The following is a 12,964-nucleotide window of genomic DNA, read 5'->3' as shown; positions in this document are numbered from 1 at the left end:
CTGGCTCAAAAGCCACAGTCCTTTGAAAGCCCTGAATCCCCAGGCAGCACCCAACCTTGTGTTTCTCTCTGGATTAGGGGTCCCTGGAGGATCAAATCATCCAGGCAAACCCTGTGCTGGAGGCTTTCGGGAATGCCAAGACCATCAGAAACAACAACTCCTCTCGCTTTGTAAGTGTGAGCAGCAGCAACGACAGCGGGCGGCGGGGGGTGGGGGGGGTGTCATCACCACGTTCCAGGTAAGGAAATTGGGGCCGATTTAAACACACAAATGGAATGAGGTGAGTCACAGCATCTCCTTTCCAGAGATTTTTAAGGTCTTATCTGTCGGGGTCTATATCAAACAGAGCCCACGTCAGTATTTAAATCCAGGAGCTTGAAAGCAGAGACTTGGTAACACGGTGATGGAGAGGCTGAGAAGTCAGACGGGGGAGCCAGAGATTCACATCGGCTGGAAGCTGCAGACAACTCCCCTCATCCCTCCCCTCCACCTCCTCCCTGTTGGGAGGGATGCAGGAAACGTGCTGTTCCCCAGGGCCCTGGTGGATTCTGGAGCTAGCTCAGCCCTCTCGTGGGAGCTCCACCTTCCCACTACCTGAGGGCTGTCCAGGGAGGACAAATGCCCGGGCTTCCCTCCTGATTCCCAGTCTTCTGCTCAGGTCCCTCATTGTCTGAGCCAGTGGGCTGGCAGGGAGCCTAGGTAAACAGAGCTGGGCGAGGAGGAGGGGAAGGCAGGTGAGAAACAGAGGTGAGGGGCAGAGGGGCCAGGAGCAGCAGAGATGGAGACACAGAGACACCTATTTCTGGTGAGAATTTACCAGTGCTTCTAGCAAAGGTCAGGGAGAGGGATGCAGTGTCTCAGTAGAGAGACTCAGGAGTGTGCCCCCTACACCCTCTGGCCAAATTCCCACCCTGCCTGCCTCTGAGCAGACTTCCCAGTGGTCCCAGCCCCTCCTGCCAGTGCTCCTCTCCCCACAAATGTCCACAAATGGAGCTACCCCACAGAACCTAAACTTTGCTCTAAGCCCTGTCCATCTTCTCTACCCCTCTGCATGGGTAGTCCGCGGCTCCACGTACAGTGACATCTGGCCCCGTTACGGTCCAAACAATGAGCGCCCTTGGAATTCATGGGGGCTGCCAATGAGGGACTGTGTTGCTCTAGAACTACCTGCATCCTCCCTCACGACCCTCTCCTCCCTGCTCAGGGCAAGTTCATCCGAATCCACTTCGGAACGACAGGCAAGCTGGCTGGAGCTGACATTGAGAGCTGTGAGTTTGGCCCGCTTGGGAGGGTTCTTCTGGGGCGGGACCAGCTACACAGTGTGTGGAGTCCAGTGTTGTCTCGTGCCCGGGGGGGCTGGCCCTGCTCCAGGGCTCCCCTCCGTGGGCAGTCAGGCTCCCAGAAGCTGTGTGCGGGGCAAAGGGTACGGCCCCCAGACTGGCTATGGCGTGGAGCTGTATGGAGAGGGGAGCCCATTGGCCACGGCACGCCGTGCTCCAGACAGAATGGGACTGTATTTATGGACATGTTTGCATCTTCCTTTCCAGATCTCTTAGAGAAATCTCGTGTTATCTCACAGCAAGCCGCTGAGAGGGGCTACCACATTTTCTACCAGATTCTCTCTAACAAGAAGCCTGAACTCATTGGTAAAGATCTTTATGTCTGTCTGCCTGCCCCTTAACTTGCTTTGCCTCTTGTTTCAGTAACAAAAAGTGTCCTGAGGACAGAGGGTCCAGGGACCTCTCCCCACCCCCCGGTGGTTCTGCAGCAATCCCTTTGAGTTACATGCATAGGTTACAAGGAACTTTCTCAAAGTTCTACTCACATCCCATCTTCACGACGGCCTCGTGAGACTTAACACCACTGTTGGCCCATACCACAGATGGGGCGTTGGAGTGCCTGCAACTCATGGCTGAGACACAGACCTGGAGAATGGGGCTTGGACCTGCTGCCTCTGGGCCCAATGCTGCCTCTGGGCCTAATGAGCAGAGTATACTCACTCACTCACTTAGATGTTCTTGTGCAGGCACCAACCTGCTCAACTGTTCATGGCAGACCTGCTCAGGGTATAAAGTCAGTGGGGGAGGTGAAGACTCAGTCTTCCACATACACACCTCCTAACCCTACCAGAGACTAGGTACCATTCCCCACTCACAACTGGGCTTTATTTGCATCAGACACACTGTCCTTTTTGATTAATGGATGGCATTTTGAAACTGGAAGACTTCACATAAAAAGCAAAGCAAAACACCATCAACTTCTTGGTTTCTCTGGAGTAGCAAAAGATCCGGTAGCCATGGGCCTGCCCTCCCACATGGCACTAATCAAGGCAGCTGAGTGGTGGTGGCCCCCTTGGATGGAGCACAAGCTCTCTTGTCTACCACACTCCCCACCAGGCCTTATTACCTCCCTGACCCTAGAACAGGGTGACGGCCAACATTTATCTTCCTTCTCAGTTGGGCTCTAGTTTTTCTCAACAGTAGAGATGAAGGAACATGAACATATTTCTCGCACCCATGTCTCTTCCCAAAGTAGAAAAACAAAGATAGACCAAGAGAGGCACATGAAGAAAAATAGAAGTGGGTATATTCCTTTGTAAAAGCAACCATATCCATGCATATTATGTGCAAGTGATTGTTGCTGTCCATTGCAGACATTATGTTACCTCCTGACTTAGAGTATAAACTGTTCTTTATAGGACAGAGGAAGGAGAACGATATGAATTAACTTATTCCAAAAGTATCCACAGGGGGCCCAGTAGGCTCCAGGTACTGGGCCAAGTACTGAAGGACACAACCAAGTTGCTGAGACCCTCTTGCCGCCCTAAAGCTCATTGTGTGTCCCATTCAAGTCCCTCCATGACTCTGGGTGATCCCAGACGGGCCCTGTCTTATCCAGCTCTGTAACCCCACGATGCCCACCATATGCCGGGCACAGGGGAGGCATTTAGGGATCCAGCTTAAAATGGAAAGAGAAGGAAACCACATGTCACTCAGCTGCCAACCTGCTTTCCTGCTCCTGGCAGAGACTTTGCTGCTGGTCCCCAACCCTAAGGAGTACCACTGGGTGAGCCAGGGCGTCACGGTGGTGGAGAACATGGACGACGGGGAGGAGCTGCAGATCACAGATGTGAGTGGAGCGGTGTGGCTGGCACATGGCAGGGAGAGCCAAGACAGAGACTGTGGGGGCCCTGCATCACTGCCACCAGAATTGGGGTGGGGGCCACCCCGAGTGGCCGGGCAACAGCCCAGACCCTCCCCTGGAGATCTCTGATGCTGCAGCTGGAACTTCTCTCCAGCCTGTCACAGCAAGTGGAACCGAACCAGGATTCCATGGAACTGAAGGGGCCATGTACTCCCGCCTGGCCAGAAGGGACCCTCCTGTCTCCTCAGTTCCCACTGCACCCCGTCTCTCCTCCTACGACATTGAGCACCTGTAACTTCTGTTAGGGTCTGACAATAGAATTGATTCCTGATGCGCCCCCTTTGCCTTTCCCTCTCCTGGTTCCTAGCATGAAGCCTTAGCAGTAATGATGATGGTGAGGATAATGCGACTTCCCATTTGTTATTATGTATCAAGTGCTATGTGTCAAGCATTGGACTAAACATTGACACATCATTCTGGTTTATTCTTATGACCACCTATGATCCCCCTTTTGCAGATGACTAAACAGAGACCAGGGAGGGTAAATAAATACAATGACTACATTGCAGAGCGTCTGGTCTGAGCCCCTTGGAGGGAAACTGACCTGACTCCGGGCCAGGGTGTGTCTGATCTCCAGAGCCCACGCCTGTACCACCGTGGCCACCGTGGTCCCCAGGTGCCACCCCCACAACTGCAGGGCCACGGCTCTATTCTGTGGAATGAGAAGCCAGGAGCGTCTTGCCTTTCTCTTCCCTGCAGGTTGCCTTTGACGTGCTGGGCTTCAGCCCAGAGGAGAAGGTCGGTGTTTATAAGCTGACAGGGGGCATCATGCATTTTGGGAACATGAAGTTCAAGCAGAAGCCCAGAGAGGAGCAAGCTGAAGTGGACACCACGGAGGGTAGGTGTTTGGCTGGGGCTGTTCATGGAGGCGGCGGCCAGTGGCAGGGGCTCACGGCTCTCTGAGGCTTCATGCACATTTCGGAGACATGCTGTAAACCAAGAATGTTCCTTGGACATCCAGACACTGATAATCTCAGAGAGATGTGACAGAGCCACGATTTTGGTTTCTATGCTCTGCTTTGCCACTTGACCTTGAGCGAGTGTGGAAACCATCTCAGACGTCTCTTTTCTCATGGGCAACACGGCGTCTCTGCCACCTTCTCCTCCCTCCCTTCCCTAACCACAGTAGATGGTGCTGGGTTTCTCTGGGGTAAGGCGTCATGTTTCTCTCATTCACCTGCTTTTTCTGTCCCTACTCAGTGGCTGACAAAGTCGCCCATCTCATGGGTCTCAATTCCGGGGAGCTCCAGAAGGGCATCACCAGGCCCCGGGTCAAAGTAGGCAATGAGTTTGTGCAAAAGGGCCAGAACATGGAACAGTGCAACAACTCCATTGGGGCTCTGGGAAAGGCCATCTATGACAAGATGTTCAAGTGGCTGGTGGTCAGGATCAACAAGACCTTGGACACCAAGATGCAGAGGCAATTCTTCATCGGGGTGTTGGACATCGCTGGCTTCGAGATCTTTGAGGTGTGCCTGCCCTGGCATTCTGTTTCTGCTTTGGGGTGACCATTTTCCTTTTAAAAGCTACTTTTCGCCATGGTTCTCTTGTTTCTCCTCTTGGACCTGGGGCAGGCCAATCTCAGTTGTTTGCTCTTGGGTCTCTGACTTTTGGCATCCAGAAAGTTCCATCTTCCTTTGTATGGCACCAAATCATAAAGAATGGGGTGAACATACTGGATAGAATGGGTGGCGTGCTAGAGCCGGCCTGTACTGGCTCGTGAGGGCCGATTGTTGAGTTTTCAGGAATTTTGTGATTCAGTTGATATCATGTTGATACATGACATCATGTTGATTGATTTACACCATGGAAATCGGCCAACAAACACGTCAAATCAGGCTCCTTCTTTCTTTCTTCCTTCCTTCGTTTCTTTCCTTCTTTCTTTCGTTTTTGAGAGAGAGAGTAAGCTGAATTACCAGCACAACACTGTTAGCCTCCCACTTCTTTCCTACACAAGAGAGACTCAAGGCTCCTCACAGACTGGTGTTGTGGGTCAGGAATATTTTACCTTTGTAATTGGAGGCAGCATGACTAGGAGTCAGTAGATCTGGTTCTGGACTCAAGTTGGCCCTCAACTAGCTGTATGGCCTTAGGAAAGTAGCTACCCCTCTCAGAGCCTCAGTTTTCTCAACTCTAAAATGAACAGGCTGGAAGAGATGATCTATAAAGTTCATTTCACTCCACCATCCTATTATTTTAAGATTTCCACTGGCCCCAGATAGATTTAAAAAAAAAAACAAAAAAAAAAACAGCTTGGCCCGGAGGCACCTGGGTGGCTCAGTTGGTTGAGCGTCTGAGTCTTGATCTTGGCTCGGGTCTTGATCTCAGAGTTGTGAGTTCAGGCCCCAAGGGCTCCATGCTGGACATGGAGGCTACTTTAAAACACACACACACGCACACACGCACACACACAACAGCTTAGCCCAATTTCTTTCAGGCTCTAAAAGGTTAATTTGACTGCTGTCTACAGTAGAATCATTTAATTTCATAGGCAGAAGGAGGCTTAGAGTTTCCAAACTGTGCTCCCTGGCATCCTGGGAAGCCACTGATGGCCAGCAGTGGAGGGCCTAGGGGAAAGGAGGATGCTCTGCGCCAAAAACAGAGTGTGTGCAATAAACAAACAGGGTTCGAATCCCGGCTTGGCCACTTCCAAGCTGTGTGCCTCTCTTTCTCCACCTGTTAATGGGGACACTACTCATTCTTGCCTTGTAAGGTTTTGAGCAGGTGCAGCTCACTCAGGGTCTGACACAGGGGCGGGCTCTGTGATTACAATGGCACCTCTGCTTTAACCTATTTTTCATGCGGCTGGAGCATGAGATTTCATTAAGAGAAAGCACTCTCTGATTTTTTTTTTTTTTTAAGGCTTGTAAACTCCTCAAACCCTTTCATCCTACAGATGAGGATAAAAAAAAAACTGCACACAGAGAGAACTGTCCCAAGGCACACAGGGGGTCAGAAGCATAAAGCCTCTCAAATGATTTCTATCCTGGAAAGAAAATGATTCTTTCCACAATGATGTCATTAACCACACAAGGTGGGATCTGAGGTTTGGGCCCCACTCCCCCACAACCCTGCTCTGCAGGTGCTAAGCTGCTCTGGGCCTTTGCAGGGGAGGGTAACCGAGAAGGGCTTCTTGCAGGGCTGATGGAGGACTGCCCTGTGGTCAGCATTCAGGCCTCTGGGGCAGCACCTGACAAGAGCTGGCCCTCAGTAAATTTGAGCTCGGCTTGTGCCTCAACCCTCAGTCCTGGTCCCAGGGAGGCTCTGTCTGGGTCCTGGCTGACGCCCCGCTCTCTGCCCTCCCACTCCAGTTCAACAGCTTCGAGCAGCTGTGCATCAACTTCACCAACGAGAAGCTGCAACAGTTCTTCAACCACCACATGTTCGTGCTGGAGCAGGAGGAGTACAAGAGGGAGGGCATCGAATGGGTCTTCATTGACTTTGGCCTTGACCTACAGGCCTGCATTGACCTCCTGGAAAAGGTAACCTGCTGCTCAAAGGTGGGGCTGAGAGAGAGAGGCCAGGGCTCTGTCCGGGCTGTGCCTCAGATGGGGATTTCACTGGGGCCTGCGGGGAGGTGGCACTAGCAACATTGCTAATGACCTTGGTTGGTCTGGCCTCTAGCTTCCTCTCTGCAAAATGGGTATGACAGTGTTGCCATGACCACTATTAGTTGGGCTATTGGACGCCTAGAGTCACTGGCTCATCCTAAGCTACCATATGTGCATGTGTGTGTGTGTGTGGGGGGGGGTGATGTAGTACACCCATTTCACAGATGGGAACATTGAAGCACAGAGAAGGGAAGTAACTTGTCCAAGGTCACACATCCTGTGAATGGCAGAGTCAGGTTCTAACCCAGGCAGTCTACTGGCCACCCCTGTAAACACACCGTAGGGAACGTTTTAGCAAAGGGCCTACTTCAAGAATATATATGGTTTGATCAAATGCAGAAAAGGGATAGAAAAATGACATTAACAGGACAGATGACAGAATCTGAACAGTCTGCTCATAGTATTGTAACAATGTTAATTTCCTGGTTTTCATTATTTTTACCAAAGTTGAGTTAACATTTCGAGAAGTCCGATGAAAGATACATAGGAATGCTTCGCACTCTTTTGCAAGTCTAAAATTACCGTGAAGTAAAAACTTAAAAAATAAAGGAAAGAAATAACAATATGTTGTCTCTGAGGCTCAGCCTAGGGGCCATCATAAAGAAGCTGTCAGCAAGGCGGCCAGGGGTTTCTGATGTGAGACCAGCCTTAACCTCCCAGGAAAAAAGTCTCCAAAAACAGGCTGTGTGTACAATCCACCTGTCCCCTAACACCTACAAACACCTCCCTGTCCAGCTGTCACAGAACCTGAAATGTCCTCAAGTTTGAACTTTGGGGTTAAGCATTGCCCTCTTCCAGAAATCTTCCTTAGAAATCCAAACCCTCCATAGTTTGGGGTGCGGGGGACAGCGTTTGTGAGCTCCCTCGTTCTGTGAGAAGAGATCTAGAACCATCTGTGGCCCCTGGTAGCCAGGAATGTCCTTGAGGGCAAGAGCGGATAAGAGAGTTAAATGCAAAGAGAACAGGGGTCACTGGCTTTACCATTTTCCTGAGGGCCAAGACTGCCTGGCACCACTGTTTGGGAGGGATTAGCATTTGGGGAGCCATGTAGCCCCTTCTGACCTCCATCTTTCCGTCTGTTAGAGTCAATGAATTCTAGCCTCTTGTAAGTCTGAATGGCCTGGGCATTTGAAGACCAGACTGTGGAGCTACTGCACCATTACCAGGGCTCCTTGCCCACAGTTCTGCTTCCTGGCCAGCCACCTGGGTGTCTGGGGCACCCCTCCCACTGCCCCCAGGCCAACACCTGAGTGGCCCCCTTGGGGTCCTGTGGCCTCCTGTAACGCCATCCACCGCTCTTCCCTTCTAGCCCATGGGTATCTTCTCCATCTTGGAGGAACAGTGCGTCTTCCCCAAGGCCACCGACGCCACCTTCAAGGCAGCCTTGTACGACAACCACCTGGGCAAGTCCAGCAACTTCCTCAAGCCCAAGGGGGGCAAAGGCAAGGGGCCCGAGGCCCACTTCGAGCTCGTCCACTATGCAGGCACCGTGAGTACCCCCTCGGTGCCCCCTGTGGCCACCTGCCTGCTGCATTCGGCTCTGGCTACTGTAGGTCCTTCCTGCCCTGCCCTTCCTGATGCTTCCTGCTTCTAACTAGCACGGCCGCCATATAGCAGGGTGATCGGCTCAGTGAAATGACCTCTGACTCATACTTCCTCATCACTTCTCCCTCTGAGATTTCCAAAGCAATCCAGGGAGCAGACCGCCGTTGACGCCCTCAGACCCACCAGGGCCACACCATTGTCTACAGCCCTTGGTTTGACGGCTGAACTGAGATCTTGGACAGAATTTCCAACACTTGCAAAAAGAGAAAAGAAATGCCACGAGCCCACCAATTATGCCCCAATTGATTAACTTCTTGCTCTGGCAGCTCGTGGCCACCAAACCAAAAAAATGACATCTCTGGAGTGGCTTTTTCCACTCATGACAAACTTAGTCCTTGGGGAAGAGGGAGTTAAGTGCCGCCAGGACTCGGGTTCTATATGAATAATGGATAGGGGAGACAAGGTTTGTTCAGCCAGCTTTTAAGAATGAGTTTCGTTTCCTTGGGATTGCAGTATTGCCGTAAATGCTGTCACCACCGGCGTTCGTCGAGCCTCTGTGGGTTTAACTGCAGGCAAACAGCAGCCTTAGAACAGAGCTGTCAGGAAAGCTGCTGTTGGATTGGGCACTGGGGCCAGGAGTTGATGATCTCATCAACCATAACAATGCCAATCACTTGGAAAATGAACCGTGCCAATGCCTAGAGCAAACGGCAGGTTGGGAGCCTGACTGAGGTCCTCTACCTCACCCCCCTCGATGAAATGAGAAAAACTCCGTATTTGTAGCAATGGAATGTTCAAAGTCCAATGGGGCCTCTGCACCGCTAAGAAGGCTCTAAAGTAAGGGCCGGGGGTGAGGAACGTCTATATGCTATATAGGAGAAGGAAAGCCCAAAGGTTTTGGCTTCTTACCTGCTTCTCTCAGTTCCTCATGCTCAGTGGGAGAATCTGAAAAGCGCTTCCTCTTTGCCTCTCCAGCTCGGGTCATGTGGCAAAATGGGAAGCAGAAATTAATGAGGACTGGGAGCCCCCAGTTCTAGATGGATGGAGCCCCCCCTTCAACCAGGCAATGGCCAGGGGATATGCGCCCTTAAGCAGGGAGAGACCAGACACCTGTGTAGGGAGCTCTTCATGTAGCTCGGGATTTTGCTGGTCAAGGCCAGTCACTCACAGCAAGGGCTGAGCCTGGAAGAAGATCAATCCACCTGGGTAGAAAAAGAGCCAGAGGTCAGGCAGGCTCAGAGTAGCCAGCAAAGCAAGACATGCAAGAGGAGGTCACAGCCTGACAGAAAGTAGCTAGAGAGTCATGGTTTGTTGGAAAAGCTCGGAGACAGGGTGGCCTAAACAGGGAAACTGCAAATGCCCAAGGAAGCAGATAACAGGGACTCCACCTCATACTGTGGTTCAGGGACATCCCAGGACTCCAGAAAAGGTCAAGAATGGAAGCCGCCAGAGATGGGGTTGAAGGTTGGTCCTGGGAGCCCAGAGCAAGCTGAGCTGTAGATAGAAGTTCTGGCTGTGGGACCTGGAAGGCAGAGTCTGGACCTGAAGGTAACCACTGGCACTTGCCCCCCTCCAGGTGGGTTACAACATCACTGGATGGCTGGAGAAGAACAAAGATCCCCTGAATGAAACAGTGGTGGGCTTGTTCCAGAAATCATCCCTGGGACTCCTGGCCATTCTCTTCAAAGAAGAGGAAGCTCCAGGTACAGCTAACCCCTTGTTGTGTACAGTCTCCATGGGCTGATGCCCTTTCGCGACCAAAATGGAAATAAGGAAACAAAACTCTCTTATTCGACTCTTGCTAAATGGATGAATGAATGACAACTTGCTTGAGGTAGGCCATGGATGATGGTGCAGTGGAGAGATGCAGATGCATTCTGGGAAATTCCATCAACTGAATTGATCGCTGGGCCCGTATCACCTGTAGGTGGAGCGATACTGCTTTGGAAGAGTTGAGGCCCAAATGCTGTGTTCTTATTTTCTGCTCCCTGTTCTCCTCTGTCTGAGGCAAAGGCCAAGCCCAGCCCTGGGACACACCCCAGGGTGGGAGCTGTCCAATGTGGCCACCACTCAGAGGGGCAAGAACTACAAATTTCCTCGAATTCAGAGATGTTTTCACCATCAACATGCAATTCCTCCAGATGGTCTGTGGGCTCCTCTTCCTTCCCAGTGGGAATAGTGTGTCCCCCTGTGTAGCCCTAAATCGCAAAAGGATACACACTCTTCTGAGAGCATAACACCCCTTTTGACAATTAGGCCACAGTCATCCGATTCATGCATTTCCTGGTAGATCTCCCTTTCCTGGTGTGAGGGCCCCACCTTAGTTTGTCCCAAGAAACGCCCCCCCCTTTTTTTTTGAGAGAGAGTGCAGGGAGGGGCAGAGGGAAAGAGAGAATCTCAAGCAGACTCCCCGTTGAGCATGGAGCCCAACACAGGGCTCGATCCCAGGACCCTGAGATCATGACCTGAGCCGAAACCAAGAGTCAGATGCCAACCAGGCGCCCCCCAAGAAAAGCCTTTTTAAACCAGAGAATGCATTTCCTTGACAGAGAACACTTAATAGGGCTGACTGTCCCCATGCTGTGTTCTGACATGAAATATGCTTGTCTTTCTTCCTCAGCTGGAAGCAAGAAGCAGAAGAGAGGGTCTTCCTTCATGACAGTCTCCAACTTCTACAGGGTGAGTATGGGGCTGCCCCACAGGCCACTTTACATCCAGTGAACCCTCCCCTCCATCAAACCCTCCCTTCTAATGGTGTGGTGGTCTGCCTGCCACCTCCCAGCCCAGGACAGGATGATTTCATTTCTATGCCTATGGCTGCCACTTTCATTCGAGGAGTTTGCTTCCTTCTGAGGGGGGTCACAGAACCACAGGACCTGAGGGCAGAAAAGACCCTTAGAGATGGTGCAGTCCAACCATGTTATTTCAGACTGAAATCCAGAGAGTGGTATCAATGGACATATCAGTGCCTAAGATCTTGAGCCCCAGAGTTGGCTGGCAGATCTTCTGGGCTGATCACAACTTCTACAGATTTGGGGCATGACTGGGGACACATTCCAAAGTGCAGAAGGGCAGCCAATAGGGAGATGTTGCACGAAGAAAGATTTCAGTATTTCCCAAGGATCTAGCTGCCCTAAGGCAGAGCGGGCTGCCTCATTAGAGGTATCCAAGCAGAGGAGGAGGGACCATCCAGTGGGGAGGGTAACAACAGGCAGGGGTTTGTCCTCACAGGCATACGATTCCTCCCAGGACTGAGACTCTATGATGAGCCAGCCCTGAGTCAGGAAGGGCCCTGCTTACTGAAAACTATGTCACCTTGGGCAAGTCCCTCGGAGAGGACAGCCACGGCCCAAGATGCTATCCATTATGATAGTCCGTAGCCCTAGGTGGCGGGTGGGTACTGGGGAAGAGGCTGCTGTGGCAGAAGAACTCAATTTGATTTTAAATTTTAATTTAATTAATTGAACTCTAAATAAACCCCTCTGCTGAGCATGGGTGTCCTGCAACACCAATACTGAGCTCTACTCAGTCCTTCTGTTTTGTTTTCCTCCATCCCAGGAGCAGTTGAATAAGCTGATGACCACCCTCCACAGCACCGCTCCCCATTTTGTCCGCTGTATTGTCCCCAACGAGTTCAAGCAATCAGGTATGTCATGGGGCTCTGTGAAGTTAGTGTCTGCTCAAATGAAGTCCCCCCCCCCCCGCTTTACAGAAGTTTAATTACTTTTGAAATATGAAGTACTGTCTCTCTTTTTTTGCCTCCTTCTCCTCTCACCAATTTTTTCAAACTTGGACAATTTTGACACACCAAAACAATAACAATTAATAAAAATAGCTAACATTTGTTGAGCGCAAACTGTGAGCCAGGTATGAATTAAGTCGACTTTTAATTGCCAGGGATGACTGGGGCAAAGCAGGGCACCAAAGGATCCCCCCCAAAATGGATCATCCAGGGGTGCCTGGGTTGCTCGGTTGGTAGAGCATCCGACTCTTGGTTTTGGCTCAGGTCATGATCTTAGGGTCCTGGGATTGAGCCCTGCATCGGGCTCTGTATTCAGCACAGAGTCTGCTTGTCTCTCTTTCTCCCCCTCTGCTCCTTCCCTCACTCGCACACTCTTTCTCTCTCTCAAATAAATAAAATCTTTAAAAAAAAAAAATGGATCATCCAAAAGTCATGTTCTAGCTGCTTTGTAAAGCAAAAATCATGTTCTGGCTGGGTGGGCACCAGCTGGAAGTCACATTCAGGGGGGCCTTTGGGTCTTGGCTGAACTGTGGGGCCCCCTGGCAGTGATGGCGGGAGACTGGGGTTGACGACACAGATGCTCAGTTAGCTTTCTGCAGTGGCAAGGAGTAGCCTGCCCCACCAGAGAGGCCTGACAGCATTCTGTGCCCACCCCTTTGGCAGGCGTGGTGGACGCCCACCTGATCATGCACCAGCTGGCTTGTAATGGAGTCCTGGAAGGCATCCGTATTTGCAGGAAGGGCTTCCCAAACAGGATGCAGTACCCAGAGTTCAAGCAGAGGTGAGTGGTGTCTCCCTGATACCGTGAGTCTACAGTTCTCAGTTTCCAGGGACTAATTGAGAAATATGGTCCTGTTGTCGC

General features: G+C 51.3%; 1 protein-coding gene across 1 annotated transcript in view; it reads left to right on the top strand.

Annotated features, from left to right (window-relative positions):
• Positions 1-12,964, top strand: part of LOC113932715 (myosin-16) — a 59,750-nt gene that overhangs the window by 6,617 nt on the left and 40,169 nt on the right. Inside the window, exons 6-17 of the mRNA XM_027612024.2 lie at positions 78-170; positions 1,205-1,268; positions 1,548-1,646; positions 3,026-3,129; positions 3,904-4,042; positions 4,405-4,673; positions 6,516-6,686; positions 8,125-8,304; positions 9,937-10,063; positions 10,981-11,039; positions 11,919-12,006; positions 12,766-12,883. Of these exons, the coding sequence (XP_027467825.1) occupies positions 78-170; positions 1,205-1,268; positions 1,548-1,646; positions 3,026-3,129; positions 3,904-4,042; positions 4,405-4,673; positions 6,516-6,686; positions 8,125-8,304; positions 9,937-10,063; positions 10,981-11,039; positions 11,919-12,006; positions 12,766-12,883 (1,511 nt within the window). The remainder of the gene's footprint in view (positions 1-77; positions 171-1,204; positions 1,269-1,547; positions 1,647-3,025; positions 3,130-3,903; positions 4,043-4,404; positions 4,674-6,515; positions 6,687-8,124; positions 8,305-9,936; positions 10,064-10,980; positions 11,040-11,918; positions 12,007-12,765; positions 12,884-12,964) is intronic.

The sequence above is a fragment of the Zalophus californianus genome, chromosome 10 (assembly GCF_009762305.2).
Source record: "Zalophus californianus isolate mZalCal1 chromosome 10, mZalCal1.pri.v2, whole genome shotgun sequence".
Taxonomy (NCBI): Eukaryota; Metazoa; Chordata; class Mammalia; order Carnivora; family Otariidae; genus Zalophus; species Zalophus californianus.
Note: the sequence above shows the minus strand (reverse complement) of the source record. Positions and strands in the feature narration are given on the sequence as shown.